At 40.5% G+C, this 11,981-nt stretch overlaps 1 protein-coding gene across 1 annotated transcript; it reads left to right on the forward strand.

Moving 5' to 3' along the window:
* The first annotated feature begins 3,629 nt into the window (after positions 1 to 3,629).
* LOC121935348 (vomeronasal type-2 receptor 26-like) lies at positions 3,630 to 5,609 on the forward strand. Its single transcript, XM_042476775.1, has 2 exons — positions 3,630 to 3,743; positions 4,045 to 5,609. The coding sequence occupies exons 1-2, from the start codon at positions 3,680 to 3,682 to the stop codon at positions 4,941 to 4,943; spliced, it is 963 nt and encodes a 320-aa protein (XP_042332709.1). The 5' UTR covers positions 3,630 to 3,679; the 3' UTR covers positions 4,944 to 5,609.
* The last annotated feature ends 6,372 nt before the right edge of the window (positions 5,610 to 11,981 follow it).

An 11,981-nucleotide genomic window follows, 5' to 3' on the forward strand; every position in this document is an offset into this window, starting at 1 on the left:
ACACGCAGATGGCAGCCACACATATGATAATGTGCATTTCTGTAGATTTCAGTGGATACTCCAATAAAAAACTGCGCAATCTTTTTTACAGAGTTAAATGAGTTTTTCTGGGGGAGAAGAGGTACAAAAGCCTGAATTCTATGAATGCATGTGACTGGTCATATTCTATTCAACGTAATAAGGATATGTACTAGCCTTGGTGAACTGTTAATATTCATTTATCTGATTTATTAATTATTTTTGTTTTTACTTGGAATTGTTTTAATGTCTACATTGGTTTTTGTTCATACCTTGAGATCTCATGGTCAAAAGTGGGATAGAATATTTTATAAATAATAAATAAATAATTACTTTGAAGCCCACCTTCAAAGGGGCTGGAAGTTCTTTATTTTGCCTGTCTGTTCCACCCATAATCTCACTTGTTTGGATTTAAGCACAGGACCTGTGGAACTTTCGTTCAGAAAGCTCTGATTTTGTCTCTTCAGTGAATATACACTGCAGAAATAAAGCGGTTGGAGACACTTTAGCTGTCATGGGTATCATACTATGGAATCCTGGGATTTGTTGTGTGGTGAATATTGCCTGGTCTTTCAGATGCTCTGGTGCTTCACCAATTACTATTCCCAGGATTCTGTGGGATAAGTCATGGCCAGTTCAGGTGGTATCCATTGCTTATTTCTGGAGTTCACTACATCCCTCTTGGAGCCTTATGTAGGCTTCATTTAGAAGTCTAAAGCTAGTGCTGCCTCACCTTTTGTTCTGATGACTTTACTACTATAAAGTACATACCATCATATTATTAATATATGTCTGTTCCTATGAGACAGGTCACAAATATGTGTAGCATGATGTATATCTAATTTTGACTGGCATAGCCAAGCAGCTGTATCCCCTGGCTAGCTTGCAGATGAATTTTGCTGACAAAGAGGCTGCTGTGTCACTTGGAAAGTCTTGCCCACCTGTGTTTTATTCTTCATTTCTTAAGGAGAGAACGGTTTTGACATATTTGTCACACTTTGTGTTTGCAAACTTCGTTGGACTGTATTCAGCCTTGCCATTGCTGGGCATATTCCTGATCTAATGGTATCTTCATAGGGTTCTTGCCTCAGTGCTTCTTTGAACTGTTGGTAGAAGCAGTTTTCATATGGTAGTTCTGTTTAATTCTAGGTTGTCAATAATTGTCTGTGGAATCTCTTAATTTTATTGCCATTTTGTTATCCATCCCTGAAGCTTCTTTTATGAATATTAAGCACTTTCAGTTGAGTTTAGATAAAATTGATAATGTGCAAGAGAGGGCCTGGGAGTCTTTCATGGGCTTCCTACCAATGAGAATTGGAAAATACTCCACTGTAGGAGAACTGAAGGACAGAAGGAGAGATTGCTCCCTTCTTGTATCATTGTTGCACTACGTTTTCCTCTGAGAGGGGAGCCAACTATGTATAGGAGGGATTCCACCAAAGCAAGAGAGAAGAATGATCTTCCGCTTTGTCGGGTGTGTCTCCTAATCCCAGGCCTGTTTCTGTGTTTTGCAGCTATCCTTGTTCAGTTTACAAAATTCAGTGAATTCACTTTTAGCATTATGGGATCTGTGTAGGTGGTTTAATCAAATGATAAGATGAGTTGACAAAGCTGAGATGACAGGAAATTACAGAGAGATAACCCATTGACACTTTCCCTACCATTAAACTGAGTGTTATCTTTTTTCTTCAATAAAGCTTTGCTCTTTCCTGAGGAACATTCACTTTAACAATGTGTGGAGAAGAAATACTTTTCAGTGAGTATGGAGACCTGGAATTGGATATGATATTATCAACATGATCACATTCCCCAACCAAAGCTTCAGAGAGTCAAGTTGGGAGGTGGATCCCAAGCTCCTTATGGAAAGCGGTTCAGCTTAACGGGTGCCATTTCGTGGAAATTAAAGACAATTTGGTAGAGAAATGGTTAACCTTCTCAGTTACCTAGTTTGTTACTGTGGTTAGAGATAGATTGCACTATTCACCTGGCATATATCACTGGGCTTGTGATATTTCTAGTCAATGCATTGACTAAGCATATGATCCATATACGCACCTACCACAGCACCTGTTGGAAAGCCACCTACTTTAAATTCCTTTCCTCCATGCTGCTCTGGGTGCCCATGGTTAATATCTTTCTCCATAATTCTTGGTCCAATCAGAGGAAAAATAAAATTCGGATGTATCATAGTTATATGTTAGTATTTATTGCTGTAAATTGTAATTGTATTTGTATGTGTACTGTATCATTTTATTGGATGTAATCCCGCTCGAGCCTCAAGGAGAGTGGCAAATGTATTGTTGTTGTGTGTTGTTATTATTATTATTATTATTGCAAATTCCCACAGATATTATTTTGTTCGTACTGCAGAAAAACAAACAAACTATGAGATGGTCTTTGTTTGCTTTCATTTTCGAAGGGTGCATGGCTTGGCATGTAGTTAGTCTGCAGTCCCTCCATTCTGGAGCACTTCTTCTCAGGCAAGCTGCTCTGATAGCTTTTAGCTGAGAGTGGGTGTGTGTGTGGTGTGTGTGTGTGTGTGTTGTTAATTAATTAATCCATCATGCCTCCCATTCACACTGTTTTCCACCATTGATTTGTGATAAGTTCCTCCTGAAGCAGTTCCGCTATGGAGGCAGTGATGTCATGTGAAAGGGCATGATTCTGCTCCTCCTTTCCTTTCTTCTCCTTACTGTACTTAAGTAGGGATAAGTGTTTCCCCCTCCCCATTTCTTTCCCATTCTTTCTTTGAGACTTTGTCACATGACACTTCAAAAGTGGATTTAGAGCAGGATAGTAGCATCTGTGGCTGTACCTTATCATACAACACTGTGTCTTTTCATTTGCTGGTCTCTATTCCCCCCATTGCTGGAGTGCTCCTTCTCATTGATGGGCAAAACCCATCACTGCCTCCCAATCACACTGTTTTTCCTCTTTTGATGCATGTGTGATACATTCCTCCTGAAGCAGTTCCAATATTCAGGCAGTCATGTGGTGTGAATGGACATGATTCTGCTCCTCTCCACCTCTCCTCCTTAATATACCGAAGTAGGATATACTTCCCCCTGCATATTTCTATTCCTCCTTTCTTTCTTTCTTTCTTTCTTTCTTTTTTTCTTTCTTTCTTTCCTTCCTTCCAGTGGATTGCTATTATCATATCATTGTAATAATAATAATAATAATAATAATAATAATAATAATACAGCATGAAAGGCATGCTGAGAAGACCATAGGGCAGAGATGCAGGATTTTGAAGGCCAGTGTGTGGAAGTCAAAGGCTAGGACCATGGAGATTTGCAAGAACTGGGTGATAGTCCCGATCTGGTATGTTTGAATTTCTTAGATAAATGAAATTGTGATGCCTTAGGGCCTGGGGTATTTATGTCTTTGGCCTCCCAAAATACTATTTACAACCTCCATTACCACTATATAGTTTCTGATTACACTACTAGTGCAGTTTAATTTTCTAATCAGAGAATTAATTCCACTTTCATTTGGTTCTATTAACTTCTGCCACAAAACTCAAAATTAAAGAAGTACAGCTGTAACAATTTTGCCTGTTTCCCCCTCCAATTTCCTTCTTGATGTTTTTCACCAGACAGTTCCTCGCGCCACATGTGTTGAGAGCTGTAGCCCTGGTTTCACCAGGATTGTCCAGCCAATGGAGCAAATTTGTTGCTATGGATGTGTTCATTGCCCTGAAGGGGGAATTTCACCTTATGCTGGTGAGTACAAAATAGTTATTTGGGAAGGGGTGGTCCAGATTCGTTTATGGTGGGCTAACTGACCAAGACATTCAGCATGAAAAATCTGCTCGTTGATTATAAGCTAGAATGGACATGTGAAATTTTTCATGCATCCCTTTTGCTAATATTATGAGGAAACTGCAGAGAATATTTGGCACCGGTTACTTTTCAGTGGGCAGAATCAAATATTTCTTACATAACACAAGTGACTGTGATGTGATGCCTGTTAAAACTAGAAATTACATAGTAGAAACACTGAGGTTTTGTTGCTGAATTTCAGACACAGATCAATGTGAGAAATGCCCAGAAGAACAGTATCCCAACAAAAACCAGACTCGGTGTATTCCGAAAACTGTGACCTACCTATCATACAGTGAACCCTTGGGAGCAACTTTGGCTGGCTGTGCCACTTTGTTTTTCACCATCACTGTTCTAGTGGCCTGGATTTTCATTCACCACCGACATACTCCTCTTGTCAAAGCCAACAACTGGAACATTACATGTGTCTTGCTTGCCTCACTTTTACTTTGCCTTTTGTCCTCCTTCCTTTTCATTGGAAGACCTGGGAAAGTGTCCTGCCTTCTGCGACAAACCATGTTTGGCATCATCTTCTCAACTGCTGTTTCATCTGTCTTGGGCAAAACCATTACTGTGGTTTTGGCTTTCATGGCCACCAAGCCAGGAAACAGAATGAGGAAATGGGTTGGAAATAGACTGGGACTATCTATTGTTGTTCTGTGTTCCCTAATTCAAAGTGGGATCTGTGTTATATGGCTGACAACATGTCCTCCCTTCCCAGAGCTTGACATGCACTCCCAGATCAGTGAGATCATAGTACAATGCAATGAAGGCTCAGATGTCATGTTCTATATTGTCCTGGGCTACATGGGTCTTCTGGCCATCACCAGCTTCACGGTGGCTTTCTTTGCCAGGAAGTTGCCCGATAGTTTCAATGAAGCCAAGCTGATCACCTTCAGCATGTTGGTGTTTTGTATTGTTTGGGTTTCTTTTGTCCCTTCCTACCTAAGTACCAAAGGGAAATACATGGTGGCTGTGGAGATCTTATCCATCTTGGCTTCCAGTCTTGGTTTACTGGGTTGCATCTTCTTCCCCAAAACCTACCTTATAATCCTGAGACCTGAACTAAACAGCAGAGAGCAACTAGTAAGAAAAAAATGAGGATGATCTTCACCTTTATTTCTTAATATTCCTTGGCCCACTTTCCATTGCTGTATTCCTGTCTTGGAGGTTTAGGCCCACTGCAGAATTAAAGCAGCATGACACCACTTTAACTTCCATGACTCTATCTTTCCGACTTGACCAAACTCAGAACCAATGTGCATCAAAGAGTCCAGTGTATTGAAACAACAGAGAACTTTACTGAATGGTCATAGTCAGAAATTCACCAGTAGGCATTTAAACCAGAACTGCCCCCCCAACAGCCAAGCAATATATAAAAAACCCAGAAATCCAAACTCTACCTGAACTCCATTCGGCCCCAAAACTAGCATCCACCTCCAATTCCCATTGCTTCTTCCCCCCTACTAGCCAATCCCCCTTCTCAACCTTCTCACCAACTCTGTCTCTTTCAGACTCAGGCATTTCCACCATCCACCCCTCTTTTTGTTACTACCAGACACCAATCTGATGCAGTCCACATCTTACACATTCCAAATCTACCCTTCCCAAAACTATCCTAAACATCTGCACATATCCTATTTTCCCCTATGCCAACTAGGTATCTAATTCCCCATAAGCCACAGTAACTATTAGCCTACCCCTCAGCCCAGGCAAGGAAGCATATAACATAATTTCTCATTTGAAAAGAAAACATCCACAAGAGCATTCCCTATCTATATGAGAGAATCCATGAAGAACTCTGACAGCATGCAGGTTCTGATAGTCCACCCCCTCAAAAAAACCCCACACATCACAAACATTAAATTTGTATTTTTGACTTATTAATTTATTGCTGCATGCAGAACTGGCTTTGAATGGAGCTGTTCATAAGAGCATAGGGCATTCACCATTTGAAATTGTTTATGGCCATGAACCGAAGTTGTTGCCCACACTGTCAGTTGACTCATCCGATCATGTGTCGGTGACCCAGTGAATCTCTAAGTTGAATTAAAAATAATAATCATTGTAAACCTCTCTGATAGCCTCTAGGGCTGAAGGGCAGTGCATAAATACCATAAATAAATAAATAAATAAGTAAGTAAGCAAGCTTGGCTGCACATCAGGGACCAAAAAGAGACACTAAAAAGTTTGCTGATAGACATCAAAAATTGGGGTTGCACTTAAAACTGGGTGACAAGATATACTTATCAACCAAACATTTGAAAACAAGGCACCCTACTAAGAAGCTCAGACCTAAATATTTAAGGCCCTTTGAAGTCAAGAAACCGGTGAATAATGTAAAGGCAGATTTGAGTTTGCCAAAAGCATATAGACATTTACACCCTGTTTTTCATTTCAGCCTGCTAAAACCTGCCCTGACCAGTGAACGCTGGAGGACTGAGGAAGCTCCTCCTTTGCCAATGCTAGTAGATGGGGAGCTTAACTTTGAAATATCCAAGATATCGGACTCTATAATACAAGAAGGGAGCTTACAATATTTGGTTCGCTGAAAATATTTCCCAATTGATCATAATAATAATAATAAATAATTTGTTTTATTTATATACCGCAATTACAAGGATCATAGCGGTGAACAGCAAATAAGCTAATTAGCAAGTAAGCTGATTAGGGGCAAGTGGGGGCAAATCATGTCAAAGCTCTTATATTAGTTGGGGAATTTCATTCCAGTTATCCTGACAAACCTGGGAGTACAAATTAAATGCTTCTTATTTTTGGGGGGTAGGAGTGGGGGGTTGGGCTGTCAGAAGCGTACATGCATACGTGGATTTTGTCAGAGGTCTAAGACAGAGACAGAGATGGTAGTACCTACAAATGGAAGACCTTTGGGACTGCAACCATATGTCAGATGCATATTTTCCAAAGCCCTGGAGAAAAATGAACACATTGCCCACTTCCCCTCTTACTGCTCTTACTGCTACCTTTACTTCCGATCTCCTTTTAATTCTGTTCACATATTTGAAAAACCACACATTATTTTCCAAGCCATCTGTCCCACAGTGCCTTGGCTCCAACTCTCCCCCCCTTCCCAACCCAAGCATTTAAGATATGAGCCACTTTGGTCATACCATTCCTTCTTGTTCTTCTTTTCTTCTGTTATCTCTCTGAAATTTCTTAAGTTGTGATCTGTGGGCCAAAAGAATATTGTGACCCCTGTTATCAAGCACCTCAATATGAATTTGTGGAATTTGTAGGCTTCTGCCTTTCCCGACTACCAAAATGCAAAATTTGACGTTACCTAGTTTTGAGGAAAGGATTAATTCTTTCAACAATGGGAATGGAAGCATATTTGTGTCACAGAGCCTTGTTGCATGAGAAAAGAAAGCCAAAAAGTAATGCGAGAGCAGTGGCTTTCTCTGATCTTTCGTTCTCTTCCCGAGGGAGACGGTCGTGCCGAGGGAGATGCTTGTAAGAAGTGTGTCTTTTGCTGTACTGGAAAAAATCAGTTCAACAAAAAGCATGCTTTTATGACTGTTTCCCTTGGGAATAGAATGGAAGTGTTACAAGATGATGCAGAGAGGCATGGAGAAAGCCACTACTCTTGCACACCTTTTTGGCTTTCTTTTCTCATGTGATCAGGCTAAAAGACCAAAGTTGAGCCTTCTGCCAGTTTGATCATATGGGATAGGGAAAGCCTTCTTTAAATTATTTTGAAAATAATTTGATCACTTCTTGCAGGGCAAAGTAAGTCCCCCCTTTTCCTGCCACTTTTGACCCAATCAGGTAGTGGCCAATGGAGAACAGGGGCAAAGAAGGATCACCACCGGCTATGGCCCAAGATCTAGTATGGGATGATGATGTGACCCAATCAATCAACCATTCAATCAATCAATCAATCAATCATTGATTGATTGATGTGACCCTCTGGAACTGCCAGATGACCACCACCCCCAGGAGGTCCCTGAGGGTGCCTGCATTGGCTATCAGAACATAGGCAGCAACATTCCTCACTGGATGGTCCCCCACCAGCTAGTATACAACAATATTGGGGATCGAGGGGGAAGGAGGAGAATCCAAGAAAGGGTCACAGCCAATATCTGGTACTACATACCCACAGTGGAAGCATAATGTTGAGTAATCTTCAAGTCTGTTCAAAGACTGGGGTTGAAAAGGAGGCTTTGGGAAGATTCTCCTTGTTGGGATTTCTTGGCACTTAAGCAGGCCCCCTTTTTTGTTATTTTTATTCCTTGAATAAAGGGTGAATAAAGATATCACTGTTTTGTGGATTTTACATGTTACATTCAAATACAATGATTGCAAAATCCAAAAACTTCCAAAATCCAAAACACTTCTAGTCCCAAACATTTCAGATAGGGGAAACTCAGCCCTAGTTATTGTAATGTGGACCCTTCTGTTTGGTTTGGATACTTCATAGTGTACAAATGAGAGTGGCTATGGAGTTTGTCACACCCCAAATAAACCCGACTCACCTCTTCTGAGTTAGATTTGATTAGAGGATGCAGTCAGGTAATATTGCAGGAGAAATGACACCATTGCCGCCACCTGACTGCATCCCGCCTAAACCCTGAATACAAGTGGTGCTCAGATGGCCGATTTGCAAAGCTGGTAGCTTCCTGTTTTTGAAAAACGGTTGATTGAGCACCGCTTGTAGCTGGATTTTAGGCGGGACGCAGTCAGGCAGCAGCAACAGCGGCATTTTCACTGCAATAATACCTGCCTGCAAATCTAACCCAGGAGAATCAAATCGGGATTATCTGGGGTGCAATAAACTCCTATATTGGACCAGGTCTATGGGAAACATGTTCCTAATTTCAAAGTGCACACACTGGTTACTTGTCCATTACTAGGCCCAGTGCAAGGTCTTGAGTTCAGTATTAAAAGCCCTCAAGACTTCTGAACTAAAGGCCTAATGGTGATGGTGGAAACTGGGCAAAAAATGCTGCCGATGACCTTTGAGGTTTTCAATAAATATCACAATTAATAAATATTAGGCACAATACAGATAGGACAAAAGAAGTCAATTTAATTTCTTTTTTTAAAACTTACACGTAACAAGAATTAGCTAAATAACTTTTCTCCTTAAAGGGGGGATGGAAAAAAAAAAGAAGAAGTATAATTCAACATGAGTTATGTTTAATCTTAATCCCAATATTATTTCTATGAATGTTTATGTCATGTTTGTTTGTTTGTCTGTGATCTTATGATTTCGTGTTTGTTTGTGACTTTTAAAGATGCAATGAATAAAGATTATTTTAAAAATTAGGAAAAAGTGCTGCCAATGACCTTTGAAGCTTCCAATAAATATCCAAATTAATATGCCGTAGGATATTAATATATTAGGAAAAAAATTAATGGGAAAGTATAACATATATAAATAGCTTTGCACTTGTTGCTAATAATTACAATCTTCTGAAAGATTGAAATCATCCAAACAGCATAATAAAGCAACATGACACCAAAAAGATCAAAGGGAAGTAAAGAAACCTTTTAAAAATGTACTATCTTCCAAGATTCTCTGGAGAGGGAAGGGCAGGACACGGTGAATGGGAAAGGTTCGTCTTAGGTCAGTTTACCTTCACCTCAGATGGTAGTTAGCACCAAAGACACCTCCTTGACGAGAAAGTTGTGAAGACCAGAAGCTCAATAAGTTCTCATCCTAAACTATTGCTGTTATTGTTATTGTGTACCTTCAAGTCATTTATGATTTATGCTAAGGAGACCACAATAAAATCACTCCTGACAGATGGTTATCCATCCACTGTTTAAAAACCTCCAAAGAAGGAGACACCTCCACCCTCCAAGGCAGCATATTCTACTTTTGGACAGCTCTTACTGTCTGGAATTTCTGCCTAATGTTTTGATGGAATCTCTTTTCCTGTAGTTTGTGTCCTGTGCTTTCCCCCATTTATCTCAGTTGGAAAGTTTGATACAGTATATTTCATGACCCCAAGTGAAGAGCACTACACTATACAATCAACACAAATCAGGCCAACATGTTTTCTTTGGCTTTCCTCCAGTTGTACAAGGACTAAAGGCCTTTGAGGATAGACCTTTTCCACCCCTCAATTAACTGGAATGCTATGCCCAGTGTCTCTTTCTTCTGGAAGTCCCAAAGGAACCCAAGGCTGTTTATGGGACTAAGAACCAAAACAACATGGCCGTGTGTACCATGTCAATGCTGTGTCTATAAAGACTCAGTTCAGGATGCCATGTCATAGCTGAGTGTAAGTGTCCTTCAACTCAATGGGTCCGACTGCTGTGCAAATCCACATGGAATTGCTCTGGAAGTAGTTTTGATATTTCATCTGGTGGATAAAAAACACAGTTTGAAATCTGCCTCTTGATAAGGCTGCCAGTTATGCTGTGGTATGTGGGTTCTTCTGGATGCTTTCAAAACAGATTCAGCTCACAGTTACACAATTATGCTATTGGTTATGTGTGTGACAATGCAAGTGTTTCATTGGTTCCAACCATTGCAAACCTACAATATGTTTTTCTTATCACTACTCATCGTCTTCATTCCATCATCTCTCACAGTCAGCATGAGTTTGAACAACAGTAGACACAGTCAGCAAGCAAAAGCTCTGCCTCACATCTTTAGTCCTAGAGATAATATAATTGGAGAATTTGTATCTATGGTGTATGCGGAGTTGATTTTACACAACTTTATGGAGTATCCACGGTCTTACACACTAGGAACGTAAGTAGATAGGTCTTCATTCCCCTGTAATCTGTATTGGAGTAACCGTCTCCATACTTCTTGTGGCATTTCTCTGAACTTTTGTCTGTTGAATTTCATTGTATTAATTCCAGGCCAGTTTTCTAATTTATCAAGGTCCTTTTGAATTCTGTTCCTATCTTCTAATGTTTTAGTTGTCCCTCCTAGCTTTTCATCTGCAAATTTGAAAAGCATTTCCCCCACCCCATCATCTAAAGGGATTGATAAACATATTTAAGAGCATGAGCTGCAAGACAGAATAGTGGCACTCTATTCTGCTTTGGTCAGGCCCCACCTGGAATATTGTGTCTACTTCTGGGCACCACAATTCAAAAAGGATGTTGAAAAACTCGAACGTGTCCAAAGGGGGGGCGACTAAAATGGTGAAAGGTCTGGAAACCATGTCCTATGAGGAACGACTTAAGGAGCTGGAGATGTTTAGCCTGGAGAAGGTTAAGAGGTGATATGATAGCCCTGTTTAAATACTTGAAGGGATGTCATACTGAGGAGGCAGCTGACTTGTTTTCAGCTGCTCCAGAGACTAGGACCCGGAGCAGTGGATGCAAGCAACAGGAAAAGAGATTCCACTTCAACATTAGGAGGAACTTCCTGACAGTAAGGGCTGTTCAACAGTGGAGCACACTCCCTCAGAGTGTAGTGGAGTCTCCTTCCTTGGAGGTCTTTAAGCAGAGGCTGGATGGACATCTGTTGGGGATGCTTTGATTGTGATTTCCTGCATGGCAGGGGGTTGGACTGGATGGCCCTTGTGTTCTCTTCCAACTTTATGATTCTATGATTCTGTGGAACTCCACCTGAGACCTGTTTGCAGTTTGGAGCAGAGTCATTGATGACAACTCTTTCAGCATGAACATTCTTTGAAAGAGAGCAGATTGCTGGCTCTGAAACCAGTCAGGCCGTGCATCTCCTCCATGTCCATACTGAATTTAAGAGGAACTGTCTTATGTACAGAATTAATTTTGGGAATAGGGGTCAGCACACTGGACAGTTCATTTAAAGCTCAAACTAAATCCCAGAGCAGATCTATCATCTGTTGTTTAAATTTCAAGCTCGGCCCCCAAAATCAAAAACAGAACTGGAACACATATATAGAAACTTGGCCAAAGGGCAAATGACTAATTTTCATGCAAATTTAAGGGTTAGATTGTCATTGATATGAAGTGTGCTTGTTGCTCTGATATTAGATTGTAAGACTATGTTAAACTCTATTTACAGTCTCATGCCAAAAAACTACCAGTATGTCCTTGCCTTTGTTTTTGCCATTCATGAAATCAACAGCAACGCCAGGCTGTTACCCAATATCACACTAAGATCCCAGATCTATGAGAATGTTTTTAATCCACTGAGAGCCTCTTTGTCCACTTTGGATCTGCTTTTCACCT

Source organism: Sceloporus undulatus, chromosome 6 (assembly GCF_019175285.1).
Source record: "Sceloporus undulatus isolate JIND9_A2432 ecotype Alabama chromosome 6, SceUnd_v1.1, whole genome shotgun sequence".
NCBI lineage: Eukaryota > Metazoa > Chordata > Lepidosauria > Squamata > Phrynosomatidae > Sceloporus > Sceloporus undulatus.

Excerpts from the sequence above, each read along its gene's own strand:
- LOC121935348 (XM_042476775.1), top strand. The coding sequence starts at position 3,680 with ATGGAGCAAATTTGTTGCTATGGATGTGTTCATTGCCCTGAAGGGGGA. Across the intron at positions 3,744-4,044 it reads GGGAATTTCACCTTATGCTG|ACACAGATCAATGTGAGAAA; the intron begins GTGAGTACAAAA and ends GCTGAATTTCAG.